The sequence below is a fragment of the Convolutriloba macropyga genome, chromosome 15, assembly GCF_964194025.1.
Source record: "Convolutriloba macropyga chromosome 15, txConMacr16.3, whole genome shotgun sequence".
Taxonomy (NCBI): domain Eukaryota; kingdom Metazoa; phylum Xenacoelomorpha; order Acoela; family Convolutidae; genus Convolutriloba; species Convolutriloba macropyga.
In genome coordinates, this window is record NC_134482.1 from 14,805,371 (window position 1) to 14,823,571 (window position 18,201).

Below are 18,201 nucleotides of genomic sequence, written 5' to 3' on the forward strand. Positions count from 1 at the left end.
GAAAAACAAAAATAAAAAAATTCAAAAAAATTGCAAATTTCAATTTTTTCAAGTCTAACGGAAACCTAATATCAACATTGAAAAAAGTCAAATTAAGACTGATTAATCAACTTTCCTTAAAACGACCTCTTGAAATTGAAATGAGACCTTACCAGCAGCCGCAGCACTCTAATCATTTGAAGGTCTACTAAAGCCAGCTATGGTCCTCAAATGAAACTTTATGCCCACTGGGTGTTATCTGTTTATCTCGTTTTGAAAGATCAATGTCACGGAAAAATGACATTGAAAAATAGTAAAAATCTTTTAAAATCTACCAAAAAGACCAATACAATACAATTTTTGGATTGTAAAAAAGGAGAGCGCCTAAATAATAGCCGTTGAGAGGGCGACGGCGGCAATTAATTATCGCATTTAATCTTGCTTTGCACAAAACTCAAACCGACTGACGTCAGCTATATTGCTATCGAAGGGCAGGCCCGGCAATTGTATTCAGAGGTGACTCTAGCCTATAAATTTTATGGGTGCAAAAACAAACCTCCCGCGTATAAGACTACAGCATTAACCAATCGGCTACCAATGCCTTGTACTTTACAATCTTAAAATCGCTTTCGTTTTACAACAGATTCAATTTCTGTACCTGAGCCATTTAGTTCAACAATCAAACAAAAATCATTAGCCCGAGCGTTAAAGTCACCCAAAATGTGAAACCAAAAAATTCTTGAACAGAGGAGCAAAAATTTAACTAAAAAAGATACCCACCATTACAATAATTGCTTCAAATTTTGTTCGAGGTCATTTAAAAAAATTGAGAATAGCAATAAGTTAGCATTTCCGAAAGTTGTAAATTTTGTTCTGTTAATAAAAATTGAGAGCCATTTAATTCAACAATCAAACAAAAATAATTAGGCCGAGCGTTAAAGTCACCCAAAAAGTGAAACCAGAAAATTCTCGAACAGAGGAGCAAAAATTTAACACAAAAAGATACCCACCATTGCAATAATTGCTTCAAACTTTGTTCGAGGGCATTTAGAAAAATTGAGAACAGCAAGAAGTTAGTATTTCTGCAAGTTTAAAATTTTGTTTTCTTAAAAATGAAAGCCATTTAGTTCAAAAATCAAAAAATCATCAGGCCGAGCGTTAAATTCACCCAAAAATTTAAACCAAAAAATTCTCGATTCAAGGAGCAAAAATTAAACACAAAAAGATACCTACCATTACAATAATTGCTTCAAACTTTGTTCGAGGGCATTTAGAAAAATTGAGAACAGCAAGAAGTTAGTATTTCTGCAAGTTTTAAATTTTCTCTGCTTAATAAAAGTTGGATGATTCATGCTCTTGTGGCTCTATTAAATAACCGTACTATTTTGTGATGGCTGTCATAGATATACAGCTTTAAAATTATCTGTCGAGAAATACCAAATATAAAATATTGCCGTTAGAATGCCGGAAAATAGCCGCCCTTGACGCACTAGACGCACATCGTGATCTAAATAGAAAAAGAAGAGATTGAAATTGACAAAAATTTTTTCCTAGGTTTCAAAAAAAATTTCTTATTCAGTCTGCAGTGTCAGTTAGATTCTAAGCCTAAACTTACTTCAGCTTCTAAACTTAAGGGCATTAAGCTTGATACTAATATCAGCAAGCAAACGCTCTAATGAACATTGATAACATTATTCAAAAAGACTTAATGACCGGGCTGTATCGGTTTATCCTATTTCTTTTAGTTTTGCTCTTTTAACATTGAACGTATTCACTACATTATGTAGTTCAATGAATAAAAGACTTTAAAATCCATTCGTTTGAAGTCAAACGTGAAAATCGTGACTTATGTAGAACGAAGAAACGACCAAAAGGTAAAGCGAATTAAAACATATAGCAGGACAAATCCTGCCGCACAATTCAAAAAAATTTCATTGACTAAACAAAAAAAGTGCTTGAACGGACTATAAGTGAACTGCGAAATTTATTTCTAATAAAATAAAAAAAATAAAAGAGATAAAATAGAAAAACGAAAATCAATGTCAAAATGCCGCGAAGAACCAATAGCGACAAATGGAAATTTCGCTAAAGAAAAAACTAGGCCTATAATGAACTATGAAAGGATTGGGAAAACCATTAAAAAATACCGATCCAAAAAATCGAAAATACAGTAAACACTAAAGTGAAATTGCCGCATGTGAACAAAAAACCACTAGCGAGAAAGCGAACTTTTGATCAAACACCGTTTTCTCACTCTACTTTAAAATTGGGGCGATAAAACTTCAAGCCACAAAACCACTCGCTTTTCCACTCCACTTCCTGTTTCGGCGTGACCAAAATCACTACTGCAATTTGACTGAAAATAATCATGAAAATGTGTAAACAGATCCCGAAAAAAAAGATAGCCGAAAGAATTGAAAATTCGGAGAGGCTGAAAAATCTGATAGGGCAATCAACTGCCCTCAAATAAATCATGATTTTAACCTGAAAAAAGATCGCGAAAGCAAACGGCAGATAATTATCTTACGAAACTAGGTTAAATTTTTCAAAAAAAGAGAATGCTCAAACTTAAGAATAAGAAAACCACAACAATCAGACTGCTAATCACTGCAATCAAGACAGAAACATTATCTACTTCATCCTTGCTGTATATACACTAGACAACTAAATTTCATACGAAATCAAAAATTAAATCATAGAAAAGACATAAGCAACAGAATAATAATTAAAAGCAACAACAAAAAACAATACTTAAGCCGGAAGAAAATTGCAATAAATAGTAATAAGTGAAAATTTTAGAAAACGTTTTCTAGCAAACTCTCAGTACAGCCTTAGATTGAATGAAATAAATTGCAAACCAAAGAAATGAAAATCTAAGAAAAAGCTGAAATCATTCAATTTTTAAACAACTGAAAAAATCAATGTAACTAATATAAATGTAGTTGCCAGGACAAAACTAGAATGTGAAGAATATGGACACATTGCAAGGAACACCGTAAAGAAGACTAATTCTTGATTGCTGAAGATTAAAAATCAAATTGAGAAACTCAAGAAAAACGAATACATTTCATTGTTCAGCATTTAAGACATAGAAAAGACACCGAGTCATCCGAGACAAATATCCGTCCTCCTGAACAGAACAAAAAAAAGCAAAATTCAAACAAACGAAACATCGAAGCATAGCAAAGGGGTTAAAAAATTTTAAGACTGCATTTAGGAAAATAATTTTAACTGTTTTTCAAAAACTTAACGCCAAAAATGATTGAAATTTAATTGAAACGAAATTGAAGTCCATCATGTTGCACAAAAATACTATTTCTAGTAATTAATTCCAAAATAGACGAAAAACTGACAAAAAATGGAAAAACATCTACCAAAATCGGATCAGCGTATATACAATTTTACAAAACAAAATTACATCGAGGCAGAAAGAGGCTTTGAGTATATGAATTATCAAAGGGAAGTTGCCAAATTAACAAATTTTTGACAAAAAGACGGCTGAAAGAAATTAATAGGAACACTGTGGTATCAATTTCGAGGTTTAAATTTCAAAATAGCATCGAATAAAAATCATTTCTACAAAAAACCAAATTACAAGAAAAAACTGGGCCACTTTGACGAGAAAGGGCTAAAAACGGTTATCTATATGTGCCATTCAGACAAAAACTACTTTTCAAAGTCAAAGTCTTTCACTAAAAGCAGCGCATGATCAAAAAATTATCTCCGAAAAAATTAGTTCACATGGAAATTTTTCTCACTTTTACTTTTAGGTTCAAAACAGCGCTTGAACTAATAGTACTCCAGTTAAAAACAAACTTTAAGAAAACTAATACTCCTCCTTGAGTCGTAAAAAAGAGCCCCAAAGCAATTTAAATTCTTTGAATAGTAAAAAGGCGAGCGCCTAAATAATAGCCGTTTCAGAGGCCGACGGTGGCTATTAATAAAAACGGGTTTCTTGCGTAGGCAAACTGAAGAAAGGGTCGAAACCGGATCGGTTCACCATTTGATAATAAGTTAAATTTAATTGTTCAAAAAAATCAGCACAAAATCTTACTACAAAACCAATAAGTTTAAAAGAAAAAAGATTTAGATTAGATATCAATATTTTTGGAGCCCAGGGAAGGCTTCGAATAACAACATGAAAACTATTGACCTCTTTATTTTTTATGCTGAAAATAAATTTTACAACCTAAAAATCTAAATTAGCGCCCAGTGGTTTCCTTTTTTGCAATTTGCAAGCTAACTATTCTAAGCGTGAAATCCAAACACGACCATCGAAATTTGATATAGCCGATAATCTGGAGTAGCTTTCAGGCAATCAAAGGCTCGTCAAACGCTCACATTACCCATTAAGGAAGATTAATTGCCAACCTCTAAAAACGAAATCGATTCAACAGGTACAAACCAAAGACGTACCTTTGATATGTTCATCATGAAGGAAGAGAGAGAAGACTTTGAAGTGTTTCCTCAAATACTGGAACACGTAATTCACTGTTGTGTTCATTATTCCTGTTCCGTGTGTGCGCATCGAATTGGCAATATGTCTATAATAAAGAAAATGACAGTACTTTAAAAGGCTAGGGTCTAAGCATGTGCAACTAATGTTAATTTTTTTAAAAAAAAAGCACTGGATTGATCCACATATGACTATACATAGTCTGCTTATCTCAAAGATATGTACAAAACAATTTGGCGGTACAAACAGGATATTTGTAGCATAGTATACAGATAAGAAGTATACAACCAAAAATTTAGGTTGTTTATACTACCAAATGCATTTATTCAATTTAACCAAAGAAAGATTTTGTCATTGTTTAGACAATAAATCTAACGTGTTTCCAAGAAATTGATTCTGAAGATCCAATGCAAGGCTCCCTATCTAATTGCTCAAAAAGATGGTTAAAAGGTGGCGCTTAATGTTTTTCTGTTCTTCATACGTTCTGATTGGATTGAGTAGTGAGTTCCAGACAATCAGGGTCATCGAGACAAAAGAGAGTTCTAGTTTGGAGCTTAACTTTAAAATTCCATGCATCAAAACCACTTTCAATATTTTTTGATATCACAAGTTGCCAAATTTTCAGTACTAGACTTTGTGGAGGTTGGCAATCCATTTGTTCTCATTTTCTCAAAATAAATTAGACGTTCGGTTCTGATGAAAACATAAACCCTACTAACTTTGGAAAAGTTGCTCTCGAATTACAGGCGGCGTAATTTAATAACTTAATTCAGGGGCTGTAGCCTTGATAAATTTTTCTGTATGGATGCGAAAACATCAGCCGACGTTAGGATTCGAAACCTAATTTCCTGAGTCCGATTCCGTCACCTCAACGGAGGTATTAACCAATCGGCTATTAAGGACTTGTCGGCAAAAAATTTGAATAAAAAACTCGTTTACAATAATTGCTTCTCATTTGGGAGCAATAATAACGTTTTGGCACATGATGAACCAAATAGTCACGTGATGAACAAAATTTCTTTCTGAAAAAACTCGCCTTTACGACCCAATTAAATGATTTTCTAGGGTTGGTGAAAGATCTTAATTATGAGACTGAGTTTTGAGAAATATCGTACTGAGCTACAAGTAATATCAGTTAAAAACCTGTCAATCGGAGAATGTTTGTATACATACATCACGATCTCGATCTTTCCAGGTCCTCGAGGCTTCATCCCTTTAGCCAAGTATACGTTGAAAAAGTGGAGCTTCTTGTTAAGCTTATCTTATGCACAATTTACATTAGATTGTTCTCTCGTAATCTAACAATTTTGGAAACAGCTCAACCAATATGTTGTTCGATTGGACTTTTAGTAGATGACAATATTCAAACATGAATGGACTAAGTCGGATAAATAGCTATAAAACGACAGGCGGACAATTTAATTTATAGAGGGAGTAGCTTATAAGTTCTTTATGGTTGCCATAACCTCCAACCCACAACCTCCAGAATAAAAGTCTTCCATCTTAACCACTAAGCTACAAACGTTACGATTCTCTTCCGCTTAGAATCGTTTTAACAATAGCAACAAACACTATTTTGGAATGAGAGCAACTTAGATCACTCAAAAATAAAGAACGTCAGAGAATGTTCTAGAACAAGAGCGCAAAAACGATCAAGCAAACATTTTGCATTAAAAAGGCTCATACGTTTACAATAATTGCCTCAAACTTCGTTCGAGAGGAAATCATCGTACTGCTCTGAAAACAGATTATAACACTCAAAAATAAGACATTTTTTCGATCCCATCTTTATAGGTATACTTCCCCGTAAAAATCTAATTTACAAAGTTCAGCCAATTTTTACAGCTTTCCAGCTAATTTCAATGCCCCACTAAAATCAAACTAGGCACCCAATGCAAAAGGCACTTTACACAATTTAGTGATTATGTACTCCATCCCACGTTATCAGGGGTAAATAGTTTTGGTCAACAATCGCCTATTTGAGATATTTATTATTACATTGCCTCCAAATCAATCGAAGCCGTTTGCAGTGTCAATTAATTTAGAACGCATCATAATTATCAGATTGAAATTTTACATGATTGATGCTTTACATGATCATTTTCATGGGGGTTATATTTTCAGGGGGGGGGGGGGTATAATGGGAAAGACCCGAAATTTTGTGCAATTTTGTCGCATGTCCAAATGAACATGCGACACATATCTCAAATCGGTTTTGATTTCCAATTTAAGCTGTCCTATTAAATGCTTGTCAACAAACCCGAGCATTTCAGTTTCAAAAGCAGCTTTCAATCGTTCCGATATTGGGTCACATTTGTCCATAGTCCGAACTATGTCGTTCAAAGCCGCGAAAAGTAAGGGTACTCCTGGCGCCGACGGGCTGTACACCGAGTTATTTTGGAATGAGAGCAACTTAGATCACTCAAAAATAAAGAACGTCAGAGAATGTTCTAGAACAAGAGCGCAAAAACGATCAAGCAAACATTTTGCATTAAAAAGGCTCATACGTTTACAATATTTGATAATTGCCTCAAACTTCGTTCGAGAGGAAATCATTGTACTGCTCTGAAAACAGATTATAACACTCAAAAATAAGACATTTTTTCGATCCCATCTTTATAGGTATACTTCCCCGTAAAAATCTAATTTACAAAGTTCAGCCACTTTTTACAGCTTTCCAGCTAATTTCAATGCCCCACTAAAATCAAACTAGGCACCCAAGGCAAAAGGCACTTTACACAATTTAGTGATTATGTACTCCATCCCAAGTTATCAGGGGTAAATAGTTTTGGTCAACAATCGCCTATTTGAGATATTTATTATTACATTGCCTCCAAATCAATCGAAGCCGTTTGCAGTGTTAATTAATTTAGAACGCATCATAATTATCAGATTGAAATTTTACATGATTGACGCTTTACATGATCATTTTCATGGGGGTTATATTTTCAGGGGGGGGGGGGGGGTATAATGGGAAAGACCCGAAATTTTGTGCAATGATGTTCAAAGAAAGCTCATACCTGATGTTTATAGTATTTACGTGTCGATTCGCGTCTCGTGCTTGTTCCACAAAGAGCTGATTGTTCAAATTGTAGTAATAACTGCACACAAACACGTCAATATTTCGCATTATTTCCAAAACATCCAGACCCTGTTCCAGTGTTTGTTGCGGTAGCTTCCCGTCCAATATCCGAATAACGTCCCCGTAACGCTCAATTGCGCAAAATTTCATCGATGTATAAGCCTGCCAGTCTTGCGGTGTAATAGTGGTCAAATTGTAGAACATTTGAGTCAAATGAAGCGACAATTCATGCGCTAGGTCAATATAGGAACCCATGAAACGAAATGGCTTAAGCGCCACAATTGGCTTCAAATCGTTCAAAACTACAGCTTGTTTGACAGGATTTGAATCTTTAACTTTCAAATGAACATGCGACGCATATCTCAAATCGGTTTCGATTTCCAATTTAAGCTGTCCTATTAAATGCTTGTCAACAAACCCGAGCATTTCAGTTTCAAAAGCAGCTTTCAATCGTTCCGATATTGGGTCACATTTGTCCATAGTCCGAACTATGTCGTTCAAAGCCGCGAAAAGTAAGGGTACTCCTGACGCCGACGGGCTGTACACCGAGTTCAAACTCGCAGGTTGTAATTTGCAGGTAAGAATACTCGATAGATAAACGGGCACACAAGCTTTACCCCAGTTCAAGAACATACAGTCACAGCAATCATCCAGGGTCTCATAAAAGTTCATCGCTTTCGTTAATTCCCCGACAATTTCGAACAGACCAGAAATCTCATCGTCTCGCATGTGTGACCTCAGCTTCTGAAGGGAAACTTCAAGCAGTAAATTTATTGTCATCAGGCGCTGTGAATTGACAGGACCTGAACCGATCATCGCAATTTGACGTAACAGAGCTACACAAGTATTGACCTCAGGTTTCATTTGTTTAGCTTTGCTTTTCGGAAACTTTCTCAAAACTGACTGAATATTCCTCAAAAAAGTGCCCTGCAGGCTCTGCAATGTCAGAGGAATTAACTTATTGACGGAGTAGATCGAAGCACTGAATGTCAACTGAATCATCTTCAGGATTTCGATCAATCGCATGATTTGTAGGGCAACCGTTGCCGACATTTGATGACCGCTATCAACGTATAAAGGGAGGATGATTTTGATTAAAGAGCTGATTGATCGAGCGTAGCCCAAACCTTGATAACAAATTCTAGTTTTGTTTTTCAGACCATCCAAAACTGACTTTTCAGAGGAGGGCTTCCGAAGAAATGTTTCCTCGAATTTAATTTGCCATTGTGACACTAAAATACACCAAATTCGTATTCTTCAACAAAAAGCTCAAAAGATTATGAAAAGCTGGTCCAAATGTTAACAAGTTTGCCAAGATTTTCTAAATTATTTCCAGAGCTCAGAAAAGACAGCACTTTTTAGAAGGCAGCATTTCGAGTGTTTAACAGTTAGCCTCCCAATCTAGTAATGTTGCGGATGTTTAGAAGCCAGCCAAGGTGAAAGTTGATTCCTAGGAATAAAAGGTATACACCCAAGACTGGATCTAAAACTGCCCTTTTCACCAAAATAAATAATCGCTTTTCAGTTATTTTGGTGCGCAGTAAATTGGAGGACACTTGAGACTAGTAGTGATAAACGAGGGTGTTTGTCGCACACGTTTAGACTTTTCTCTCAAACCCCCGCTCTCGCCGGGATTCGAACCGCGGGGTTTTGTTAGGCATGTGCTCAAAATCGACAGAACACCTATTTTATCACTACGAAGGCTCCAAAAAATTGCATTAAGACGTCATGGGCTTAAGAGTTTTGTCGCGTTTTTGAATTGGTCAGGTGAAATATTGCATAAACGACTAACGCTACCCTCCAGTCAGAAAACTGTCAGAAAAGGCTACCCTCCAGTCTCAATATAGGTAAATATTTTGAATTTGGGGAAAAAGCTTAAATATAAACGATGAGCCCACCTACTGGAAAACTGCAGAACGAGCGATCAGAAACACTCACAATCAAATGCGAAACATGCGCATACAATATAAGTAAAAAATCAGGCCGTCGTTAGGTGCATATCTTGTGAAAAAGACAATGCATATGACATCGAAATGTGTAAAAATGAGTGAACCAGTCATAGCTGCTCTACAAGAACTAAATGTTAACATCTTTCTCCTTTGCAACTAATGCGTCTCTCTGAACAAAAAGATATCGTTATTGAGGCAGTGAAAAATCACCAAAGCAACACAACCAGCACTAACAATCAAGAGGTTCTCGCAAGTGTGGTCACCGAAACAATTGAGAGAGTGTGGTCACCGAAAACAAGATACGTGAAATGCTTAAAGTATCACCGGTACCAACGGCAGGACCACAAGAACTTCCAACCGAAAATAAAGAGGTCCCACATAAGCGATTAGTTGAAGATAATGGTGTAAAAATCCCCGGAATTGAAGAGCGCCAATGTGAGGACAAGAGAAAAAAAAGGCTGAGTCAGACAGTTCAGAAGTAAATAAAATAATGCGCATCCTGAACATGAACACCCAAATCAACTGCCGTCGACTCGGTATTTAAAGGGAACAAATGTAGACCAATCCTTATCAAACTCGCTAACAGCTGGGACTAACGTATCTTACCAAAGTCTCTGTTACGTACTAACTTTAAGAGTGTTCCTCATTGTGTTTTCTGAGGTTAATATTAGCAGTAAATAATGTGAACAATTGTCATTTTTCAAGGGCTTATTTAGATGTTTCACAGTGCGATTTTTAGATATATTTTGAATAAATTTAGCTAGTAATAGCCTTTTATTGAGCGGTTCGGATGCGTGATATACCTACTAATTGCCTGGGTTTTAGAACTTTATTTAGCCACAATATAACACTAAAGAAGTCTGTTCTAACTGAGTTATTTCAGGAAGAATTTCCAGTTCGATCTTTAATTATTATATCAGAAATAAAGACAAAGTTTCAATGATAGAATAAGAAGTTTTAAGGTTTTGCTGAGTTTGATTAGCAACTGATCACTAGCCTGGTTCACCGGTGTTTTGGTGATCGTCATTCCGCGGGGTCATACCTTGAGCTGTATCGGTCCTTCGTAAATATTTACTGATCTACAAGTTGGGCAATTTCCGGTTTTTGTACGTCTCTTGATGTTTGTTAAGTACATATACAATTTCCGTATCAGCACCTACTTTATCAGAATAATTACTTCACCAAGTACATAGTTTCTCATGAAGTTATTTACCAATTATGCGAATTCATCGTCAGGGAACTCAAAAAGTTAAATATTGAGGCTTTTGGGCACTTAATTTGTTTAACAATAAACTGTCAATCTGCGGTTGTTCTTAAAAAACATAAACAAATTAGGGGTTAAATGACTAGATGGAAATACTAGCTATATATGACCTTGAGATCTATTTGAATATGAACTAAATTAAAGCACTTATTTATGGATATTTAAAGGAAAATCATCACGTAACTATGAGGGACGATATAGGGGCGTGACAATCTTTATCAAAACTGCGGAATTATAATAAGAAAGCGTACATAAGAAAAGAACTCACGCCACAAGTACAAATTTAAAAAAAAAACTACTGAAAAGAAGACTCGAACTGCTCCAAACGGGCCATATCAACAGAAATGAAATAAAGATCTAAAATCTAAAGCACTTTAGCAAAGTCAACAATGTCTAGGTTGAAGTTTGGGAGATTTGACTAAATTACCTGAACAAAGCTGAGAATAAAATTGTTACCTCCAATTTCCGAAGCATTCTGGAGCTTACGCGACGATGCTGTCTCGCGAACTCTTAACTATGTAAAAACTGACATTATATTCCTCACGGAAACCTGGCTCACTGAGGCCGTCCCCAACGAATCTATTTTAAAAAGTTACGTACTATTTCGGCAAGATCGAATATTTGATGACGGGAAACAAAACACGTAGGCGTCCATGTTGCTGTCAAACAAACCCTTGTAATATTTAGGCAAGATCGAAAATCTGATGACGGGAAACAAAACACGTAGGCGTCCATGTTGCTGTCAAACAGACCCTCAATGCAAGACATCTCAGCGAGTCCACAATTCCTAGACACAGTTGTAATTAACATATCTTCAAGCAACTCTTTTATGATTGCATGGATTTTTAATCCACTAAAAAGCAGCCCCTATAGATGGAATCTCGACACATTCCAGCACTTTTCCAACCATGTGACAAACAAACAAAAATCTATTGAATGTTATTGAATAATTTTTACAGGTGATATTATTTGGTAGGCACCGACTGGAAAACAAGGCATTCAAGCGATGAGTATGAAAATGACTGTCTAAACTTGTTAACTGAACTCAACTTTGAACAAGTATTTGTCTTCAGAGACTTAACGGTTGATATTAAGCATTTAGATGTGCTTTTGGTGAACGAGCCCCAGCTCTGGATAGTGTCTTATATTGATAACACTCTAGGCAACTAATACAGAGTAGGCAACGCTAAGTGCTCAGACAATTACCCATTCCGAACAAAATTTTTCGGAGCCTACAAATCAGAAACATATAGATTAGAGAAATTTGCTTTAAACAAAGTCGATTGGCAACAACTAACGGAGATAGTCTGAGAGACCCTTTCAGCCGTATTGCTACAGTAAAATTGACGAAATCTTGAATCAGTGGTACCGCTGGTTCAACAAACTATTGAACGAAAAGGTCCCCAAAGCAAACCAGACTCGCAGAGCAAACCTGCCTCCCTGGATCTCTAAAGATGTCACACCTAATCAAAAAATTAGACACAATGCAACAAAACAACAAAAAAACAACAACCAAGCAATACTATCCAAAATTATTCAATCGGATGTTGAAATATCTAAAGGAACGACAGAAGATCAACAGACGACTTGAAAAAAGCCAAACTTTTCAACCAGTTTTTCCATAACGTGTTAAGCTCGAAAACCAAAAATTCCCTAATAATATAACATAATAACATGCACAAGAGATCAGATTAGCCACATTTCACAGAAGCTAGACATCAGTAAAAGCAAAGGTCGGGACCGAATAGGAAAACTGATCCGAAAACAACTTTAACTAGTCTGAGTGACTCATTACATTCGATTTTTGAAACCTGCCTCAATAAAGGAAAAAATCCATCGCAATGGAAGGAAACTGTTATTACACCAATTTATAAGGACGGGAACAAGACGGCCATCAATAACTACAGAAAAATAAACTCTCTCATACCCATCAAAAGTTTTTGAAAAAGTAATTTTTGACGTCCTTCTCAGTGGTATTAATGATCAGATTCATGACTCACAATACGGTTTCCGACCGAAACGCCCAACCACTGTCCAACTTCTATGTTTCTTTCATGAAATCTACACTTTCAATGACCAAAAGCTGACTGAGGGGTTAGCTGTCGTCTACCTAGATTTAAAAAAGCGCTCGACTAAGTACCCCACGATAAAATTTTGGACAAACTATTTACCCTGGGATTAGACGGCAAAGCATTAGACATCATTGTAGACTGACAGAAAACAACAAGTCCGAATTAACCAAAGTTTTTCTAGTTTTTTTAATCGTTACAAGCGGAGTCCCTCAAGGGTCCCTAGTTGGGCCACTACTGTTTCTTGCCTATATAAATGACCTCCCAGAATCGATAGATAATTTTCTTACACATTCTTAATATTCTCAACTAATGCCGGAAAATTGCTCTAATGAACGACGAGTATGATTGTAGCCAGCTTACGCTTTATGGATGTTGCTATAACGTCATTGTAAAGCGTCTATATTTGACAAATAAAATTTTGATAAAACAATTTTAATGAGCAGTGAAACTAATTAGAATGCTTTAGGTTTTGAACTTTGGATGTAGTATTCGCGATTGACACTTTCAATTCCCAGGTCATACAAATTTTTATTGCGTTTAAAAATGGTTTAATCTTAAATTGGTTTGAGTAATAGCTAAGAAATACTTCGCAAATTATTGCAAACTCGTGCATCGAATTTGAAATTATTTGAAAAAAAAACTAGCAATTATTTGTTAATTGCCGCTCAGGAAAGCTGGCATATCTACAAAAAACTGTACCACTTCAATACTTTTACAAGTATCTTAATCTCAAACAAAAATGAAAATGGTCTCAATTCAGAGAAATTTTTGATATTCTCAAGAGAATCACCAGGGTTGATTTTTGGAGAGAGACTTTCGCTGTGAACGTCATAAGGTAGAATAAAGAGAACCAAAGGGTTCCGCGTAACCTAAATATAATTTGGTTTTACTCTTCGTTTTTCTCACCTGCTACTATGATGTAATGTACATGTCTATGTATGGCTGGTGGAGCATCTTTGAGTCCATTCTTCCTGTTCGTGTCAATTGCCGCCAATACTTTCTTGTCCACATTCTTGCCAGAGGGAGGAATCATGTTCAGCACAAATTCAGGGGCATACCACACAATGGGTCCGTACAGATTGATGGCTGCAGTCTACAAAACGAATGTTCGCTATGCAAAATGCAAAATTTCAGACTCTGATGACTCAGACTCAAACTCTAGAAGTGCGCAATAGAAATAGAAACTTTCTCGAGGAAAACCTCGAGTTGAGAGACATTAAGGTGCCTAGTATTGTCAGTTTAATCTCAATAAAAAATTTTGTTGGTATAAACATAAATGTTTTTGTTGACATTTTTTAATACCAACAAGTGATCACTTTCCATTATTATTTTCCCCCGCTAGTAACAAGCAATAACCATATCAACCTATCAGTCAATATTTCCATTCATTAGTTGCAATTTTTCCTCGTGTAAAAAAGGTACGCCGATTTTCCTTGAAAACAATGATCCGTTCCTATGTAAAAAAAAACCTTGTAAAACTATGTAAAAAAGAAGGGGAGCACCTTTTTCATGATGTCCCAAACACGTTTGTTCATTTTGGTGTCTAGCTCTCTGAAGAGGTGGTAGTGAAGACAGAAAAGCATGATCAGATTGACAAGAGAAGATCTGGCTGCTAACTCACTGTTCTTCACTATCGCAGTCTCTGCCTGAAACAAAATATAACTCAATAAAGTCGAAGAAACTGATCTCACATAACAGAAGCAAGACGCTAGGGGATGAAGTATTTAGTAGTGGAATCACCGAATCATTCGGCTATTTTTGCGCCCACTATTTTTTTTACTACGTCAAGCATTTACTCGTTTCACCCATTTTTGCTATTTTGGCCGACCGATTTTTTGAAAATAGAAGTAGTATAAAATTCTGACTAGAACCTCAACGGGGGGGGGGGACGGACAATAACTGCAGCGTGGCAATCTACAGGTTCTAGTCAGAATTTTATACTACTAATAGAATTTTCTGAAATCTTTGACTTCTCTTGGTACATTTCCGAAAGTAAACCTAAGATCAATGGAGTCAATTTTGACAATCTGCCGGACACGTATGGTTGAGTGCTATTGTTGCAAAATTATGCAAAAACACGGGAAATGCACAAGCGTTTATTATTTCGAGATAACCTAAAAGGCTATCCATATCAAAATGAACGATATGTAGAACAGTTTTGGTTGCTATTGATCGTTACTCTTACTGCTCTTTTCATGAAACATCCTTTTTAAAAAATGGCTTTCCACTACTTGAATTAACGCAGAAATCAACATACGTGCTTAAATTAAAGTTTTCTGCTTGAATTAAATTGCGATCTCTCAGAATTTGAAACAGGTGAATTTTGCGCGCTTTTATTAGCGATAATTTTTTTTTACATAAATAGGATTTCTGCAGTTTGCCCAATATCCCAAGCTTAGTGGGTGCATATCTTATGCACGGCAAGCGTACTTTTCTTAGCGTCGGAGAATGTTTTACTTTGCAATGGCATGATTTGTAACCAGGGGATGCATAACGTACTGAAGGGGGGGCACAAACAGAAAAGAAAAAAATCAATGGAGAGCTGAAAGTAGTGTCCGTTTAAAATTTGATTGATTTAATTGGTTTGTAAAAAGGAATCGAAAGCAAAACATAAAAATGAAAAAAAAATGGCCAGGAGAAAGCGGAAAAAGAAAACAGAAAAATGAAAAATCCAATACTCAAGCATCATTATAGCGCAAAAGACGGTTTTATCTCGGCTTCATCGCAACAGACGGTTTTATAGGCAAAAGACGGTAAGATTTTTAGAATTCAATTTTAGAGTCAATAAACAAAATGCTTTTGGGTTGAACTAACGGATCTTACACTCATCAAAACACAATTATTTTAGTCAAAATTACCAAACAATACAAAAAGAATGATGTTTTGATGAGTGTAAGATCAATCAAAAACCCAAAAGCATTTTGTTTCCTGACTCTAAAAATGAAATCTAAAATTCTTAACGTCTTGTGCCTATAAAACCGTCATTTGCGATAAAAGCGAGACAAGAACCATATATTGCGGTCAATGATTTTGAATATTGGATTTTTGATTTTTCTCCTGTTTTTTTCCTCCTGCTTTCTATTGGCCATTTTTATGTTTTGCTTTCATTTCGTTTTAACAAACCAATTAAATCATTCATATTATAAACGGACACTAATTTCAGCGCTCTATTGATTTGATTTTTTGTTTTCTGTTTCTGCCTCCTGCAGTACGTTATGGATCCCTTGATAACAGAACATGCAATTGCAGAGTAAAACATTCTGTGACGCTAAGAGAAGTACGCTTGCCGTGCACAAGATATGCACCCACTAAGCTTGGGATATTGGGCAAACTGCAGAAATCCTATTTATGTAAAAAAAAAATTATCGGTAATAAAAGCGCGCAAAATTCACCTGTTTCAAATTCTGAGAGATCGCAATTTAATTCAAGCAGAAAACGTTTATTTAAGAACGTTTGTTGAATACTGCGTTAATTCAAGCAATGAAAAGCCAATTTCTAAAAACAACATCTCGTGAAAAAAGCAGTGAGAGTAACGATCAGTAACAACAAAAACCATATCGTTCATTTTCATATCGATGGCCATTTAGGTAATCTTGAAATCATTACGTGTGCATTTCCTGGTTTTTTGTATACTTTGGAAAAATAACACTCAACCATACATGTCCGGCAGATTGTCAAAAGACTCAGATTGACTCCGTTCATCCTAGGTTAATTTCGCAAATAAATGAAGATTTCAGAAAAACTTAATTTCAAAAAATCGGTATTTTAAAAAATGTGTTTGACGTAGTAAAAAAAGTGGTCATCAAAATAGCCGACTGATACGATTATTCCAATAACCATTATCAAAAATAAGTACAAGTCAGAATAACTTCATCTGCACAACCTAGTCAACCATTTCACCATTCACAAGGTACATGAAAATAACACAGCCGACAGATTGTCGGAAAATTGCCCCGATTGACCTCTTTACCATGATTGTGGTTGACAAAAACCCAGACTAGCCGGTAAATTGGCGGAAGACCCGCCGCGTTCAGCCAATGACGAACTTCGGCTTTGAAACAGAAAAAAGATAAAGAAATTGACAGCATTTTTCCTAAGTTTCGAAAAAGTTCACATTGGGTGTGCAATGTCAATTGTATTCCAAAAATACACTTAATTCAGCTATAAAAATGAAAGCTATTAATCTTAATGCTAACAACAGCTATCATCATTGAGTGAATGGACTTGAAATCCATTCAGTAAACAGTAGAGGTAAATAAAGAATCATGAGAAAGTCGTGACTGATGGAAAACGAAAACGTGATCGGAAGGTAAAATGAATAAAACAGGAGAGCGCCTAATTAATAACTGCTGAGAAATTGAAGGCGGCCATAAAAAAGAATCGATATGTATGTTACTCTCTCAAAAACTCAAGGGTTAGAGTTGGAGTGAACTGTTAATAGCGCCGTCAAATTTTGAGTTAAGTCAAAAACCCATCACACAACTGACCTAAAAGCTAACGCAAAAGAGTAAGAAACGACGACCCGCACATAAATTTAATTGCTGAGCAGTAGAAATGACTGAAAGGTGAGAAGTAAAATGGTCGCAGAAATTGGCGATGCATACGACGATATCAACACATTATCAACAACCTGTGAAAAATGGTCCTTGTAAGTAGCATGAGCACAATCGACTAACGTCGGACGAATTGCTCTCAAACGACCGGCAATCGGTTGTCTTCAGCTTTATTGAGAGGGGAGAAGGGTTAGCGCAGCGGGTGGGGGTGGGGTCAAACGATTTGCAGGAGGGTGGGTTGAAATGGGAGGGGGACTGATGTGGGGAATGTGTGAAATGGAGGGTGACGGGGAAACGGGGTCAAACTCTAAGATTCGCCCTTCACACCATGTCTGCAAAACATTTTTAGTTAATCCCACACTAAGAGTCTAGTAAGCAGAAAGGCACAAAGAGAACTTAACGAGCTCCCGAGGAAAATTCAAAAGGGTCAAATGTCGAGACGTGAAATCGAAAGAATGTCCGAAAAAATGTCAAGCAAAAAGTTTGCCTTAAAAAGACACACGTTCACAATAATTGCTTCAACTTCGTTTGAGAGCAATTAGTGTGACAATAATGTGAGCAGCTTGTAGGCACGTATCACTTCAAATAAATTCCCTGCTATCATCAACGCAATTTTTTCTCCAATATTCAGGAAGAACTAGCATACCATAGATTTCGATCAAAAACAAAAAAGTGCCTTATACGCTTTTATTTCTTGCTGTAAATTTTCCGACATAGTTCTATTTCAACTAACTTTGTGACCAAAAATCTTGACCATTACAATGGCTTGTCAATGACAACTTCTCGCGTTTATCGAGAACCGGGTAGGGTTCTAATGTTCAGCGAGAATTTCGAAGCGACCGCAGA

At 36.1% G+C, this 18,201-nt stretch overlaps 2 protein-coding genes across 4 annotated transcripts in view; both read right to left on the bottom strand.

Annotated features, from left to right (window-relative positions):
* The window catches only part of LOC142354305 (mitochondrial chaperone BCS1-like), a 144,268-nt gene that overhangs the window by 107,301 nt on the left and 18,766 nt on the right, over window positions 1–18,201 (bottom strand). The window lies entirely within an intron of this gene.
* LOC142354491 (WASH complex subunit 4-like) overlaps window positions 1–18,201 on the bottom strand; it is a 41,930-nt gene that overhangs the window by 10,157 nt on the left and 13,572 nt on the right. Inside the window, exons 3-6 of one of the 2 annotated variants that reach the window (XM_075406807.1) lie at window positions 14,305–14,448; window positions 13,709–13,895; window positions 7,456–8,749; window positions 4,396–4,523 (exon numbers count right to left, since the gene is read on the bottom strand). In XM_075406807.1, coding sequence (XP_075262922.1) covers window positions 4,396–4,523; window positions 7,456–8,749; window positions 13,709–13,895; window positions 14,305–14,448 — 1,753 coding nt within the window. The remainder of the gene's footprint in view (window positions 1–4,395; window positions 4,524–7,455; window positions 8,750–13,708; window positions 13,896–14,304; window positions 14,449–18,201) is intronic. The other variant, XM_075406808.1, reaches the window with a different exon arrangement.